Source organism: Dicentrarchus labrax, unplaced genomic scaffold (assembly GCF_905237075.1).
Source record: "Dicentrarchus labrax unplaced genomic scaffold, dlabrax2021, whole genome shotgun sequence".
In the NCBI taxonomy this organism is placed as follows: Eukaryota; Metazoa; Chordata; class Actinopteri; family Moronidae; genus Dicentrarchus; species Dicentrarchus labrax.
The window spans coordinates 23827890-23846400 of NW_026136707.1; the positions used below are offsets into that span (position 1 = coordinate 23827890).

Sequence of the window (18511 nt, forward strand, 5' to 3'; positions counted from 1 at the left end):
TTCTTTTGACTCATCGGTTTCGATTAAGATTGTACTCGACACAAAGACACATTATTTTGTTATATTTTAGTAAAAAACACAGTATATTGTGTTATGGGCTACATTACCTCAGTCTAAAGTATGTATTTACCTGCCAAGATAAGAAACAGATGTTTCTGATGTAAATATTTTAAAAATACAGTAACTGAAAAATACCCCAAAATCTTGCAGTTACTGTGTTCGGTAAAACTTTCATACTTTGTGAAATACTGTATACAACAAATGATTAATGCTTGTGCCTTTGAATGAACTGGGAATTAAATGTAACATATCAATTTATTCATGAAAAATAACATTGTAGTTCGCCTGTCTTACTCCTTGTTTCTTGGCCTCACGGTAACGATGCTGCATAGGGCCGATTGGCAAAAGAAAATTACAGCTCACTGTACATACATTAAAGAGAAACACTGTCTCTAAAATGAAGGAGTCTGCTCAAGGAGAGGTGAAACTAGGTGAAACTGAAGTGGGATCAACTAGCTGCTGCACACAAATGTGGAGGAAGTAAGAAAAAAAAGTGAGGGAGAAGTGTTACACACAAACAAACACACCGATATATATAGTATATGTGTGTGCAGCTCTAATAGCCTATTTACATGAGACGCTTGTGTGCAGGAAATGCCACCCGTGCCACCCCCCTTGTCATTTTCTTTGTGCCCTGCTGCACAACCCAGAAAACGTTTACAGTTTCTGTACTGTAAACCTACAGTATAGACTGTACAACTGAACTATACCTCTCTTTTTAAAATGACCAGGGCTTTTTCTCAAATTGCTTGTGTCAGGTTTAATCTTTTTTCCAAATGTTTGAAAGTCCACATAGCCCGCTGGGCACTGACATTTACCTTCATTACTTTAATGAATAACAACAGGTTAGCATGCAGGGCTTTTAACACCGTCAGGGATTTAATATAAACGTCCTTCCTCATCTTTCCAGCATTAGGCTGTTTTGGCAGGTATAATAAAGAAACCAAGAAGGCTTTACAAAATATGCTAATGCTTGTACTAGATAAAACATGCACACATAAACACGACAGTACAAGACTTAATACGGTCTTAATACACCATACAAGCCAACCCTTTAAGAAGTTTAAACAGAGGAGAATACAGAGCCTACTGCATGTCTGCTAAAACACCTACTGTATACTAAGCTCTATTTCCATTTGTGAAACCTTAAAAAGGTGCAGAGCCAACGGAAAATTGATCCTTTTCCCTTCTAGATAAGAGTAAAAGCAACATTTAAGGAGTAAAGCTAATAAATTCCTGAATGTTTCCAAAACTGCTTTTATTGGCAGGACGAAAAACATTTCCAATTAATCTTTATATCTAAATGCATCTTTTAAGTACACTGACATTTCAATGGAGGCAGTAAATGAGGTCCTGAAGGATATATCTCTCAGAGATCCCGTGTTAGATGGAGGCACATCGAGCTCCATGGAGCAGAGCTGTATGTCCTCCTGTTCTTAAAATGCCAGCACTGTTTTCCCTAGTCTCATAAAGAGTGTGTTATGGATACAGTGGCAGTGCTGTTAATACAGTACTACCCTGGCTAATGTTACAGTCAGTGTTATGTGTGTGAGTGTGCACGTCTATGCGTCACCCGATGGATATTAATTCAACTGACTGCCTCACATTCACAGACAACACTTGAGGCTACCATGTGAGAGAAACTTTCTTCCTGTTTGTGTAATTTTCTGTCCTGCATGTTTCTGTATTTCAGACACTGGGATCTTTTGTTATCTGTAGTCTGTTCAATACGCAGTGTTTATATACAACGTGTCCATCTGCTTCCATGCACACTCACCTGAACAATCTCCAGCATCTCAGCTTTACTGATGTACCCGTTTCCATCCAGGTCGTACATACTGAAGGCCCATTTCAGCTTCTGCTCCAGCTTGCCACGTGACGTCACACTTAGTGCGATGATAAACTCCCGGAAGTCTATTGTCCCATCGCCATTGGCATCAAACGTGCGGAAGACGTGCTCGGCAAACTTTGACGCGTCTCCGTAGGGAAAGAAGTTACCGTAGATCTTCTTGAACTCCTCCATGGAGAGGTTCCCGCTGGGGCAGTCCCTCAGGAAGCCCTTGTACCACTCCTGGATCTCATGCTCGGTGAAGTCGGTGCTCTCCAGGAGGTCCTGCATCACCTCAGGACGGAGCTTGCTGTTCTGCTTCCCCATGTCTGTCGGCCCTGTCAATCACTCGGCTCACAGCTGGGAGAGAGAGGGAGATGAAAAGGTTTGGTTTTAGGGTAGGATAAACAACAGGCAATTTAAAGTGCAATTCTTTTGATTTCTAGGGTCCCAGCTGAAGGACAGCTGTTGCTCATAGACATAATCACAGTTAGTTTATGACTACCTGCAAGAGCTAAACTTTGTGTGGTCTCAGTTAGGATTAATACAACTACTATCTGCCGTTCCTCACTGGAATCACATGTGTCATGTTAGCTCTCTGGTGCTGACAGATGTCTATCATTATGACCTGTGCAGTAAAAAAAAGGTTTGGAAATGCGAGGATGAGTGCTGCATACAATTCATCTCTATAATGTCATTTTTATTGGTTACCAGCAAACATAAATACTATAAAAAAAATGTCTATATATAAGCTGTTCTGACATTGCATGGCCTGCCTGGATATAATGGTGTGCATCAGTGGCTCCAAAACAAATAACTGGTAAATGTAAACGTGTCCTTTTTCTGTGGTTAGAACTGATTACCATGGGTCCATGTTTTGAGTTATATTATACATACTGAATTCTAGTTGAGTAATGGGTGACAGTGTAGGGTGTTGGTTCTAAGGCCTGAATCCTGTGTATGAATCAGCAACATAACCACTAGATGAAGCCAAGGATGCAGCTGCTGTGTCCTCAAGCTGTTTTACCAAGGTATGAACCAAAAATGTAAGCAACCCTTCTTTGCAGAATCAAAGTTTATCAGGACTGAAATCACCTCCTTTTTAACAAACTATTGGAACTTTCCATGGAAAACAGCGCTGTGTACTCTGGGTACACACAGCGCCATATGCCCAACATGGGTTTAATAAGTCTATAAAATCTCTAGACACACACTAAAGTCAGCTTAGCTGTACTGGAAGGAAAAGGTGGTGCAGTCAAATCATATTGAAGCTGAGCCACTCAACAAACATCATTAAGATTCATAACCTCTTCAGGAACAATTTCTTAATTCTCTTCCTGGAACTGATGCATCAGTGTTTGTAGTATAGCTCTTTATGAACAGGATGAAGTCTTAAAATCCCTGTTTGCAGTCGATTTAAATAAAATATAATATAAAATTCACTCAAAATAGTAACAGTGATTACTCATCATCTAGATGCAGTTGAGCCAGAATAAAGGCACATTATATTACTCTCTGACAATAAAGGTCATGGTGCTCATAAAGGTGTCTGTTTGCCATGTTGAATCATTGGTGCCTCGGAGCGGAGAAATTATTGGATGACCTAGACATTAAGTTCATAAAACACCCCAATGAACAGACGTTAAATTGGGTTAACAATTAAATGCTTTCCAGTGTTCTAGTTAGTTTATGACAGACACTCTTGATGCATTAAAACACAGAAATTGTTGAGCAGTTTAATCAAATCATTACAATATTATAATCACATCCTCTTTTCAAGTCTATGATTCCATAAGTAACAAGTAATGCCTGATGTTTATGAAGACCCAAAGTGTTCAATTTCACAACAATGTTTATTATTTTAGTCAGTTTTTTGTTTCAATATGCCCCAAATATCCCCAATGACTGTTAATATCATCATAATATCTTATTTCTTTATTTAATATTGGCAACTATCTCTGGAGAGATAATATCTATCTCTGGATGTACATCGGCAGACAGACAGAGTCAGAGTATGACTGGGATATAGTGACAGCAGGGCAGAAAGTGACAAGAGCCACAGTAGAAGAGTCAGTGTTATCTGCCTTTTGGTGAAACAAACAGGAAGTGCCTGCTCCTGGTCTCTGTGAGATTGTGCTCTCAATACAGTAACCATGCTCTCTGCAGGCTCATATTTTATTATGTGTGTTATCATAAGCCTTTATGCAATCAAAACACAGTTATAAGAACCAAACATGCAGTAATTTCCCTAACATACTTAATCCTGTATGTGTTTAGATTGCACTGTATGTATTTATGTCCAGCAGATATTCAGCCCTGTGCAGTGCCCTGTCAGCCTCGCCTTGGCCTTCACTCTGAAAACTCTCAGGAAATGACTCACTTCTATACTCAAAACCACCTAGCAAGGTCCTTGAATACAACTGTGCTATAGGAAACCATATGAAATGACAAACAACTGCTAAAAGTTTATTTTTCAAATCCTCGGGAACAGGTCATCTACAGTTGACTACTACAGTCGCACATTGAGAAAAATGAGAACAAAGAGTGTGACCTCAGACTTTTAATCTGCTAACATCAAGTCATATCATGGCAGATACTAAAAAAAAAAAAAACAGAACTCCTGCATTCAAGGTTCAACCAGGGCTACCACTAAGCAGAAATTCCACAATGTACTCAAGTATACTTGAAAAGCGATAACTTATCAGAGAGTTATCAACTCTCAGAGCCTGATGCAAAAGCCTGAGCTCCAGCCGTGCACAGTGAAATAACCAGCCAGGCTGTTACAGAAAAGCTTCTACCTCTCTTTGGGAAACATGACAGTGGAAATGGCTCTGATGTCTTGTTGAGACACAGTCATAACCAAGGATCGCAATCATTTGAGAGGCACATGAATGAATGGAAGAAGGATTTCTGTGGGGACACTCTCCTTTGTTTACTTCTATCGCAGACTTTTGTTTGCACAGCCACATCGGGTACAGAAAGAAAAACTGCTTAACATTTAAACAGCAGCATACGGAAACTGTGGGAAGGATAGATAACACGGAAGTAAACAGAAACATTTAACAGGCTGCACATATATCAATAAAGACAAGATAACCTGGAGCCTGGAATCAAGAGTAACCGAAGGGAAAAACAATCCCAAACCCTCTTAAACAGTTAATTCAAGGACTTTTCAAGGACATCCCTCAAATTCAAGGACACAAATCAAGGTTAATTACTGTTACAACACTAAGAAACGTAAAATGTTTTCCATGTTCACCATTTTTAGTTTAGCATGTTAACATTTGCTAATTAGCTCTGAATACAAAGTACAGCTGAGGCTGATGGGAATGCCTTGCAGGTATTTGGTAATTAAATGAATTGATTGGGAACATTTTTAGTTTGCAAAGACTGACTGTGAAGTGGTGGACTGACTGCCACCCACAGAGCCATGCAGCTAACATGGCACTTGCAAACCAAAATGTGGATAAAAAAGCTTGTTTAGAATAAGAAACAATGAGTCCTAGTCTCTACACCAAGACGTTTGCTGCAAATTTTAAATGCCATTCAGACATGAAATTTAATAGGTCATTACTTTCAGAGGTTTTTATTCATATTCTCTCAAGTGCATCCTGTTTCTACACTTTCTGTTTAGTCTTCTTTTACCAATTGCTGGCACAAGTAGTGTTATGATGCTTTTATTTTCCTCTATTCTATAATGGCAGGTAAAACGGCACAACTGAAGGTTTGGTTGAGAAAACTCTGACTTTACTCTAATTACTGCACAGACTACTGTTTAAGGTGCTGCTACAGCAACTGACCCTCAGAGTGATCACACTTCTCAAGCCTCTTCACTAATGGAATCCACAGCCGTGACCCTGTCCACTGCTGTAACACACACACACACACACACACACACACACACACACACACACACACACACTCACAAAGCCTATTACACCCACGTGCCCGTCACCTAATACACTAATATATATATATATATATATATATATATATACACACACACACACACACACACACATACATACATATATACACACACACACACACACACACACACACACACACACACACACACACACACAGCCATAGATGATGAAACCACTCTGATGCTCCCGATGACATGCTCAGGCAACTGAGCTGATTTTTTTCAGCTGCTCGTCTGTATTTGTGTGTGTCTGTGTTCTGTTATCTCTTCTTCTAAGAACTAGTGTGAATATTAGACCTAAGGAAGTAAATGAGTTCAATGAACTACTTTAGAGTTCAGTTTGGGTTTAAATTTCAGATTTAAATGAAATTGGGTTTGCTTTATGTTAAGAGTTAGCTGGTAAGGAGATACATGTAGTCAAAGACAGGCTGAAACATGGACAGAGATGAAAAGATAAGTGTGTGTATGTGTTGAAATGAGAACAAGAGCTTGCGTATGTACTGTACTGTATATTTCAGATTGACAGCAGCTGACATTAAAACGAGTAGGCACTGGTGAGTGACAGAAAACGTTTCTGTGTCTCTCAAGGCTGCTACATGCGTGTTGTTCAGAATGTTGGATAGTGCTGGAAAGCTGCTTTATCACAGTTGGGCCGGGGGTGGTATACCTAAACATTTTCAAAATTTTCCAAAAACAATAAGCAATCTGACATTCTGCTCACTTTCCACAACAACAGGCCAGATGTGCTTAGATGGGATAATAACTGTGTCACAAATTCAATTTGGTTTCTTCCCACAGCCACTTTGACCACTACATCAATCAGTTTGATCCACATTTGTTGGCTCCTTTGTAGGAGGAGGTACTGTTGCTCCGTTCCTTTTCTTACCATTCATCTAACAGATAGAAATCTTAAGGTGTCAACCTCCTGCAACTGCTTAACATTAAAAATGCCCAGCTGTTCAAAGGGAATTGATGACGGCCATTTGCAGTACTAATTGGGTGCATAACATTAATGAACATTTTCTGTCGCAGACAATACAATAAGGGAACAAAAAACAAAATGAAACAAGACAAAGGGCAGATTCTGGCAAATCTGGTGCTGCAGCAAAAAAGACAGTCCTCCTATTCATTTTGAGTGGTGGTTCGGCTGTAAGAGATGCTGAAAAAACAAACAAACAAACAAAAATGCAGCGACTTGTGGTGGAAAAGTCAAAACTGACTATATACAGACTATACGGTCTGTATACGGCCTAAGAGACTAGCGGCTTTGTGAGGCTGCAATTGAGCATGGCGGCTAAATGCAACATCCGCATGCTAACACACTGACAATAATCAGTTGTTTACCATCTTCACATCTTTGTGATGTGACAGCTACAAGACACTGTCCAACCCATATGTTCTACAAAAGCTACTCATGTGATTAAATAAGGTTTTAAAAAACAATTGGACACCAGTTTCTTGCGCCACCTCAAATTTCGTTGCAGTTCAGAAAAGATGAGAACAATTTGGCTGGAAACTTTACACTGCTCCTGTCTCTCATCCACTTACACTTCCTTACTTGAAGCCAGCTGCAGAACCGTTTGGACTCTGCCTCAAATCACTCCAACCGAATGAATTATCATTCAAATCGAGAGTGCGGACAGTAGTGGGGTGCGATTCAAATAGAACCTGGGCAGAGCTGGTTCCATGGCTCCAATTCACATTCAGATTATAACAACCTAACCACTTCACACACACACACACACACACACACACACACACACACACTCACCAGTCAAGCGGCGGATATTTTCCGACCACTTCCTCTGTGGATAAAACAATTTCTATGTAAAACACAAACCCTCTCTACGATGAAAGGCTGTGAAGTCCGTGATTGTGTTAATGCTGTATGAATACATTTATGAGACGGCTCTCATACACTGATAGGAGAGAGATAAGGAGACTGAAGCAGTGTGATAGGCAGAGGAGAGGATAAAAACATAGAGACAATATTTACTTGTATAATACATACACCTTGTTTTTTAATCTCTGCATTACAATTCCTCTTTTCTCACTTTTACTTCTTTTTACTATTCCATTCATAAACTCCCTGTCTTTTTCTTCCCCCTTGCCCTTACCTTATTTCCATATTCTTCATCCTCTGTTTTATTTCATCCTACAGATGAACTATTCACACTCTTATGAAGCAATTTCACTGCAGTTACCATAGTAACATTCAGAATTCAAAATCTCACAGCCATTGATGAGCTGTCTGGCTGAGTGCGCTGCATACACATATGCATGGGTACACACACCACTCACAGTCCAATACACAAAATCCGTGGCTGCGGGATGTGTGTGTCTATGTGTGTGTAGGTGTATAGATGGTTGTGTGGGTGCAGGTATGTGAGGTGAGTAGCAAGAAGCCAACTGTGATCAACAGTTGTATAAACTCAAAAGGTATTAAAAATGCTTTATGCAGCAGGGAGTCAAACAATAATAATTTAGATCCAAAATGGTCAAACATTACAGCAGTCTACTCTGCATACGTCCTTTGTTTGAAGCAACTACTCCAGACCATTCTTTTCAGCTGGATAAATTGCAATCATTAGTATGTTAACCACAGCTAAACTAGACCATTGGCAACATGATGCCAGACTTTAACAGCCTAACAATATCTCTGGCAATAAACACAATACATATTAATCTATCATAATATTCTAATATTATTTTGTTTACAGTAACTATACTAAGGTGTCATAACATACTGAATAAAAGAGGTGGACAATCATGTGCACCAGTATGTTTCCTAAAAAAGAAAAGAAGAAACACCTGTTCACATGTCTGTGTCACTTCACTTCTGAATGCAATGATTGAATTAAAAAGTGCTGTCATATTCTCTTTATTTACTTTTGCCATTGTTTAGATGTGAGAGACTTCTGGCTTCAGAAATAACATACTGCGCGTTTAAACCCAGGTCACTAGGGCCCCCCGAAGGTTATAGATTTTCCAATAGTTCAACTAAAATGAACCACGCTGATCTCTTTCACTGAGAAGCAGCAGCAGATCAACAGCCGTCCTGAAATAAACTGCACAAAAGATTACAGATGAAAAAAATCAGCAAGAACACAACTAATGAACAAACTACTCCTATAATGCTCCCCTTAGCCTCAGCCACCCCCCTTTCCCAAACCTGTAGCACCAGCTGTTGCAGAGGCTGAAAAGAGCTTAAGGTCCAGCTGCAGCAGATTCCTGTGGAGAAGGAATGTCAGATGGACAGGACTAGTAGAAGGATTCTGTGGTTGTCTGAGTTGTTGGGCTTTAAGTTTAAACAATCCAGTGAACTGAGAAAACTATGAAAAGGAAAATACTGGAAGAGATCTCCAACACTGTCATCTCTATAACAACTTCAGAACAACAGCTGTCTTCCGATTCAGTCTGAATCCTTTGAACTTTTCAGACCAAACCTGTCATGAGACCTGTTCAAAGGCTTCTTTAAATGTGGCTGAGAAGTGCAGCTTCCTTACAATTACTGAAAAAATGACGTGGATATTATCTACCATTAGCCAGTATATTTGTATTATCTGTCGTTAGTATTTTGGGTCTTGGACAGGGTTAAAAAATAAGCCACCTTCCACACTCTTTCTTTATATATAATAAAATAATAAATAAATAATTTCCCCCTGGGATTATTAAAGTATTTCTGATTCTGATTCTATACAGAGTATCACTCTTACTACAGCACCATACACATCCCTTCAAGTCTGACAGGCCTGCCGTGTCTAGTTACAGTTATGACTGGACAACTAGTGTGAATGCAAACGGTTTAGAAATGCAAAGTAAACATCAATATCATGCTTGAGGCAGAATGATGAAAACATAGCAACTAAAAAAACTTTTCTATCACTTTAAATTTTTAATACACCAACTGCTGCCTGTTTTGGTTGTGCTTTGTTCGTTCCAAGTGAATTTTCCATAAAACTGATGACTGATGATAAAAAGAGCCTGATAAAGTATTTGCTTCCATCTTGTGGAATAAACTCAGTCTCCCTCTTTTGACTCATTCTGACCCTTTGATCACTTCAAAGTGATAAACTTGAGGGCTCCACCTTTATGTGATAAATGCTCTGGAAGATCAAGCCTCTTTACTGGGACATAGCTGTATTCAATCAGAGCCCATTTCTCAATCATTCATTCATGTATCAGGCTTAACAAAGTGCTCACTGGTCCACTGGTAGTAACAACAGTCTCCCTACTCGCCTCTTGACACTGGAGCATAGCAAAACAGCAAGTAGAGGTGGGCCCTCTATGGTGGCTGTACACGGGTCCCTGTCAACGACTTAACCCCATGTATCCCACCAAGCTAACACAGCTTAGAGGAAATAACTCGGTCTTAGCTGGATTCAGAGAGCCCTGGGCAAAGCCTTGTTAATTCCAGCTGTGCTCTGGTCTGCTCAAACTGTGGCACAGGGTTCTTTCTCTGTTTCTCTCTCTCACACTCACACACACACACACACACACACACACACACACGCACACACGCACACACGCACACACGCACACACGCACACACACACACACACACACACACACACAGTATAGTATGCTGAACCAGTGTTAAAAAAGCACTTGTGACTTTGCTTATAAGTGTAGTCAATGGCAGACTAAATGTGATTTACTATATTGCAACAAGGTTTTGAATAGAGTGTAAGTAGAGCCCTTCACTTTGGAAACCTCCCGTTCACTTCCTGGAGTACTCTATATAACAGGGTGCTAATTTATAATTTGGTACACTTGTGTTTTGTCTAGTTGTGCCCCAGCATCAAAATGTTTAGAATCAATACATGCATACATATGGCACTTATTAAACAGTAATTAATCTTTACTTGGTTCGTCCCTCTTCTCAAGGCAAATAGTTCTTAACGGAAGAAGTGGTGATGCTAAATTTGCAATGGAAAACCAAAGTGGTTTGGGATGAATTCTCCAAATAATATGAGTGCTAACCACACAAAGGGACTGTGATGCACAACCATAAAGAAATAGTTTTGGTTTGTGGAGAACAAATCAGAAAGAAAAGTCAGAGAAAGTTTCCCAGGAAAAGGGAAGGAGGTGGTGGGGTGGGGGTATCTTTTTTTCTTTTGTTAGAAACATCTGTACACTTGGTTTTTCTTAGTGCAGGGCAGCAGCTTGAGTCTCCAGAACAATGGACAACAGGAACAACAGAGAGGGGAGTGGGGAGGTGAGACAGAGAAGGACACAAAGACACACTCAAAAACAGAGATTAAAATAAGAAAGAAAATGCTGATGAATGGATGATGACTGTGTCTGCCTACATCCTACTGGGCCCTAAGAGTCACGCCTCTATTCTCTCTTTTCCTGTCCCAGCAGGAAAACCTGAAGTCAATTCAAGCCATTTAATAATAATTCATCACTCAAGCCACACCATTTGTGGAACCACTAATGTACCTGTTGGCTTTTTTCCTGGTGAAGTTGAATTCCAAGAGCGTCTTACTGAACCACAATAAGGGCTTTTAGCCATCAAAAATTAAAGCCAGAATCAGTCTGCAATGTGCATTGTTTCTAGAGAGGAGACCTCCAAAAGGAGAAACCTTTCCCCTCAAACTTCCTGACAATGCTCTGGCACTGGGAGGCGAGGTGGGAAAACACAGAGACAGGCACTGGCAGGCAGCCAGGCAGTAGCTGGATAGAGGGTGACCCAAGAGTGGGGCAGATCAGTTTGTACTACTTGGACTTGAGCCAACTTTTCTAGGATCTGACTTATTCTGATTCTTCCCTTCTCTTTAGTAATAAAGCGGACCATACTTTGTGCAAGCTCTGTCCCATCAAATCAACACCAAACCAGAGGCAGCAGACAAACAGCGTTTGAAGTCTTGTCGGATTGATTGGGGTTGCTAGCTGGTTAGCCTGAAGGTGCCCACAGTCGATATTCTCAGCCCTTATACTTTTAAATGGCCTCCTTAGCCTTCATTAGGTTGCTATGGTAACAGACCTGATAGGAGGAGGAGGAGGAGGAGGCGGCAACCACACATTGTGCCTATTGATTCAGGAGAAAAAGAGTGAACCAGTGAGAAGCACAAGATAACACACTTCCTCAAGTCAATTTCATAATCAACTTAAGGGTTATGTAATTTCATCTATGAAGCCACAGTGCAGAGATCTGTGGCTGCTGTGCCTGTACAACTCTGTTATTATCCATGGTAGAGGTATTAAATAAGAATTATATAACCTCTTAATGTTTATTCTGGCTTGCTTCTTAGCATCAGATATATAAATGTGTAAATATTCCAGTGGATTAAGCAACTTCTCCGCTGAGTCAGATTTGACAACTATTTTGGTGGACTGTTATGAGAATCAGCTCTGGTTGCATGCCTGTGTGGAATCTCTCTTATTCACTTCCTATTTGTCCAGCACAAAAGGACCCCTGCCTTGTACTCTGAGGTCATGTCTAATTTGTTTGGCTCCCTGTCTGTGGTGCCCTGGTGGGAGCTCTCTGTCTGCCTGGCACTGGCTGGCACTGGCTCATTGGACCTGGTTAATTGGTTGGATGACTAACTCATGGCTGCCAACCGGGGGAAACACAATAGATGTCTGTCTGTCTGTCATAGACTGCTAGCTTCAACAGCTTTGGTATATAGGATGTATAGTCTGACTACTGCTAAAATTGACACAATTGACCATTTACTAAGCCTTGCCCCTTTAAAATGTCCAGTGTGTAACATTTAGGAGGATCTACTGGCAGAAATAGAAAATAATATGCATAGCTATATTTTCATTCATGTCTAATCATTGTGTTTTGTTACCTAAGAATGAGCCTTTTTATCTACAGAAGGAGTGGGTCCTCTTCTACAGAGTCCGCCATGTCCGGACTGGACTAATCAAACACTGAAACTACACAGCACCATTTGCATTTTTGGGAGTTTCATGGCCACTGTAGTTTCTCTATTGCACTTGGAAGGGGAGGGTGAATTGAGGGAGTTACAATCTACAACTACACCATTAGATGCCACTACATCCTATACACTGGACCTTTATGTCACTGTTGCCCATCAAGTCTAACAGATCTGCCGTGTCTTAGTTACAGTTATGAATGGACAATTGGTGTGGATGCAAACAGTTTAGCGAGACAAATAAATAATCTTTATATCAATCTTGTGCTCAAGGCAGAATCATGAAAACAAATAAAGCAACTAAAACTTTTCTAGTACTTTAAATTCTTAATACACCAACTCCTGCCTGTTTTGGTTATGCTTCGTTCGTTCCAAGTGAATTTTCCATAAAACTGATGACTGATGATAAAAAAATAACTGCCTCCCACTCAATCACACCTGCTGGATACAAATTTCCATTAGCATTGTGAAAGATGAAGAGGGATGGCTGTAAAATGTGCCAAAGCTAAACTATAACTGATAAAAGATGTTTGCAGAGCAACTATAGGGCCAGCTGGAAAATGTATGGTTGTTAGAGAATGAGGGCAAGGTCTATCGTCTCTAACAGTGCATGCATTATGAGAGACATAGTAGAGAGACAGAGGGTGAAAAAGGAGAAAGGGAAAGAGAAAATGTGACTTGGGCAGAGCCTGGAGATGGTTCTGATTGAAGAATGCCCCTGGGGATGCAACAAAGCTTGCTCTGCTTCCTGTGGTCAAAGAAAAATATAGAAACAGGATATCACATCACGGAAAATAGCAAACAGAACGGAAGTTACATTACAGTGGTGGTCAGGGGTCAGATGAACCAAGGGATCTAGGACGTGTTGAACAGCGAAAAGATTAGTGAATATATAGACTGGTAGGCAGTTTGAGTCATTTCCTTTGTTGTACCAAGTAAAGTAAGAATCTACCGTTTAATGCAAATATAATTAGTTTTAGAACAGAATTAGTTCGTCTTCAGATCAGAGCTTCATTCCATACAGCAGTATTTGATCTAAGGTCAAGTCTGTACTCTATTTTGAATTGTGTATTGTTTTCTTTTTTTTTTTATTCTCAGCACTGTGATGTTCTATGTTTATGGGGGCAGCCACAACACTAGCAACTTGTTTCATAGAAGAAGTAGTTACAAGATTTAGGATTAAAATGTTTACATTTCATACACTATACGATTTCATCTTTTGTCAAAACCAACTGACTCGGACAGATCTGGTCAAACTTGGTCATGCCCCAAAGCATATTTGGAATCAGCTCAACAGTCACAATGTGTTTGTTTGGAGTGTAGGCGTCCAAGTGCTGGGGACACAGAAGCTTTGACCACTTGTCACAAAGGTGCAAAAGAATGTAACCCCTGTTTTGTTGATTAGGTACTTACCACAAACGTATATTACCCATATCCAATAATGAATATGTCTCTATTAGTGCAGTAGAATTTTATCCTCCCTTCATGTTTCCCCCCACATTTTTTTCTACTCTTTTTCCAGGTTTCAGGAATCTAAACTTGTGTAGCGTACTAAAAAAAGTGTAGTAAAGGTATGTGGCATTGCACATATTTTCACACTGCTATACTAATGGGAATATTCTACTGACAGCATCTTTATAGAATTACACTGTCAGTCCTCAACAGTTGCTGAGATTTCCACTGTCATGATTTTGCCACCGGGTGAATGAAATAATAGCCCTTTAATCCATAAATATACTGATCATGCACACAGCCCACACACACACACACACACACACACACACACACACACACACACACACACACACACACAACTCCTTCAATGAGAGGTAAGAGCAGAGTAACTATCAAAAGATACAAGGTTACCACTTGAGATTAATTTGAAAACGCATATAAAACCCATTCTCAAAATGAATAAACCAACTGCAGTTTAAAGGCTTCCCAGTGGCTTACCGAGCGAGTACCACGTGTCAAGGAGTTCTTACGCAGCAGACTGGGTTTGAGTCTGGCTCAAGACCATTGGCTGCAGGTGATCCCCTCTCTCTGCCCTGCCTCGTCAAATGAATCCTTTACATACAAGAAAACCATGTTCTTTTAAAGCTTTTAAGGTAAAATCCAAGACGCAGTAGGTCATCTTATTTGAAACTGGCTTCACATCTGTATTTTCACTCATGATCAAGTGAGAAATATACAAAATTCAGATTTTCCATTTTGTTCATCTATGTATATGGATGACTGTTTCCTGTATATGTGACCTAGGGTTGGGGAAATGGAGTGCATCGATGGTTGTTTTCTGGCCAATTTTTTTCATTTTATTTTGCTAATTTAATGATCTGCTTCTGAAGAGTAGAGAGCCACAGCCAAGGACGAAATTTAGATTTCAGAGGTGGGGGGACACACACACACACACACGTCCGTGCCCACACACGCACGCACGTGGAAGCATACATAACTGCAACATGGCTTTCCAAATGTAAACACTGTCTGTGCAAAATAAGAAAACAACTTCAACTTTCATTGTATTAACACTGAAAAGAGCGCTAACGCTAATCGCTAGCTTTGGTTAATGTGTTTAATTGTATTATGCACCTGAAGGAGTGAACAGCTCATAGCAGGGTCAAATATTTAAGGTGCATTGCACTTATTTTGTGTTAATATTAAAATCATTCAGTTTTAAATTGTTTGCTTGTTAGCCACGGTTAGCAACCAACCAGTTTAGTGTAGTTGTTGTTGTTGTTGTTGTTGTGTCGCCGGTAAACGTCCCATGCTGCGTTCATGCAGGCCCGGAAATGCTGAAGCCTACAGAACAAACATCGGTTATAAAAACCCGATACCGATAATTCGCGATATTACATTTTTTAGTGAATATCGTCCGAAAATATTGGAGGGCCGATATTATCGGACATCCCTAGTCATTACTTTAAATGTATTAAATATCTCTAACACACATACATGCACAATTTCCTGAGTTGAGGGACCCTTATACTAATGCTGTTATCAGTCAAAGTCTCTCCTTCCATACACAGTTAGAGTTAATGTGCATTGTAGAATGACAAACGACCCAAGGGGAAGTCTCAGTTACTGTGTAGATAACTAATCACAGAGAATGAAAGCATCTTATAAACAGTGGAGGAAAGTCCTAACATAGCATTTGTCATATCTGCAAAAAAGACTTTCAAAACCAACATCAGTGAACCACTAATCTGTGTGGGTTTACAGTATCTCTATCTGTGTTCTGAACAGCTGCCACAACAACATACAAGCTCGCACAAAACAAGGAAGATCTCTGCTTCAATATCCCTTCTCCCCGATAGCATCTTCATTTCTGACAGCACGCAATAAATGCACAGCTTCAGAAAGCAATTTCCAAACAGATATTGCATTCAAGTGATTTTTAAGTGACAATTCAGTGATAGCAGTCTTCTCCTTTCGCCTCACATACCCCAGTAAGGAATGCATCCTGCTTGCCAAAGATCTCTGCAAGCACTGAGGAATTCTAAGTAGTTGTGTATCTGAGATCCATCACCTCCTAGCTGCCACACTGTCATTTCTTTGCAACACTCCCTTTGGGAAATAATTCACATGCTATATTGTGAATAATTCAATATCCTCAATATTGGCTGCGAGATGCTTCTGTGCTCCATGTGAAAGGTAGGAAAACAGCAAGGTTCAAAATGTCAACAGAACATTAAACCTTTGTCTTCTCTTTACGGATCCAAACGCATTCTAACACCAATGGATGCTGTTTTACCCAACTATTCATCTTTTTTGAGAAACAAAGTAGTAGATTCAATTTAATATCGAATCAAGTTAATGAATTATTAAAGCCTTAATTTGTGAAGAGTGTACAGTGACCCAGCACCAAATGTTCTTTCATAAAGTCTTCATGGTCTACATCCCAGTCTGGACAGTGATCCCAGACTGGGCCATGACAAACATGAAACACATCCAGGCTCAGTGAGTACATATGCTAATTTTAGCCTTGAAGAGAGGATTCTTTGAATCAGAACAATAATTTCAACTCAGGTATGTAAGAGTCAAAACATGCAGAGTATTCCTGTAAACTAAAGTTCTAGGGCAAAAAAGTGCAACGCAATGTGTAGAGATAAAATGATTATCTCTATGGTAACTTTCCAAAGTTATAAAAAGCTTCCTCATGGTATCATGAATGACTGTATTACCCTCATTCCCAAAACACATTAACTACAACCAGTTGAATATCTTGTATACTGATGTCATCCTTTCTCTCTCACTAACAGACAACACAAACAGCACACACACAGCAACAAATGGAAATGACAAGGCTGATTTTCTATTTTCTTGGTGAACATTCGGCTTCATAATGGAAAAGTATTAAAATCACTGAGACAATAACTACCACACCTATCTATCTCATTTAAAATTTCCAACATTAGCACAAGTGAATGAACACAATTGTCATGTGTCTGGCCACGGACACAGTTTTACTGAAGCTGTGGCACAAAAAAAAAAAGCAGTTGCAGTTCCATTTCTGGCGCTTCATAGAGAGATAAATCTCAACGAGGACTAACACACAAATACATTTATGGCAGTAATGTCAAGCAGCTACACAACTGAACTACTGAATTACTAAACTTACAAAGCCAACAAACGACCAATATGACCAATCTCTCTACACACACTGCAACAAACACACCAATTAAAGAAGTAAAGAGTAAACAACAATTTCAATTACATTGTTATACACACTAATGCTAATCTTTGATTTGATTCTCAAACTGTGAGTAATCAGGTGAGGAGTAGTGAAACTTATCATCTAAAGACAGAAAAACTCTCAGTAATGGCAGCAGGGGAATTTCCTTGTTGCAGTGTAAAGTACCAGCAACAAGTATACTCTAGAAAGCGACAGCTCACAGAAAAAGAACTACTTCTTTTGTCTCTTGCGTCCAGCATGACATGACAGTGTGTGTGAATTCCCCTCTGTGGCTAAAGATAGAACATCTGTTTCCCATAGTTCCCCAAAACCAATGCATGGGAGCCTATAGGCCAAGGTTATCCTTTAAGAATGATCTATTGTCAGCATCCTATGTGGGACCCTTTAGCTGGGGGCAAACTCTCAGAGCACTCTGCACCCCATTGGGGCTGAATTTCAGCTGAGTGACCTACGACCCCTTTATAAAGGAGACTATTGGAGAATGGCAAGAGCATGGCTGACCAGCTGTCCCTCGAAACCACCACTAATATGTGTCTCTCTGCAAGCTCTCACTCAACTTGTACGTCACAGAGATTAATGCTTTCACAGGGGATGAAGAGTAAAATTATTTATATACAGCTGCTCTGGGATACGCTTGTTTAATTTATTGATATTCACATTCTCTCATGCGCAGTGTTGCCTAAACAGCTGATAGTCTCGTCTCTAAGTCAAATACAGCCCTAAATAAAACACCATTTACAAATTCCTTTTGCTTTACTGTACACCAAAACAGGACTTTCAAAAACCTTCTCTTCCAACATCCAGGCTGGAGACTAACATTACGGAGCACTGCAGTTTGTCAAATGTCCAGTGAACTTTCCATAAGTATGTCTGATGTCAAATTTCTAAATGTACTTTTTCCTCCATCACTGAGGAGTCCCAGGCCACAGCTATTTACTGATGCTGGAGGACACTCCTTTTGCCATGCAGCATTGTAAAAATAAATCCTTTCTATCCTCTTTCTCAAATAAATAAATAAAATTATAATTGAACAATTAAACACAGAGTGTTTGCAAAGCACAAGGATGACATGGTGGATACTGAAGACAGGTAAAGTCCTGTTTTCCTTCACAGAA

The 18511-nt window shown here is 39.9% G+C and overlaps 1 protein-coding gene across 4 annotated transcripts in view; it reads right to left on the minus strand.

Moving 5' to 3' along the window:
- LOC127366405 (neurocalcin-delta A) overlaps positions 1–18511 on the minus strand; it is a 62922-nt gene that overhangs the window by 13590 nt on the left and 30821 nt on the right. For all 4 annotated transcript variants that reach the window (XM_051405252.1, XM_051405254.1, XM_051405253.1 and 1 more), the window contains one exon: positions 1838–2248. In XM_051405252.1, the coding sequence (XP_051261212.1) occupies positions 1838–2215 (378 nt within the window). In that variant the 5' untranslated portion in view covers positions 2216–2248. The remainder of the gene's footprint in view (positions 1–1837; positions 2249–18511) is intronic.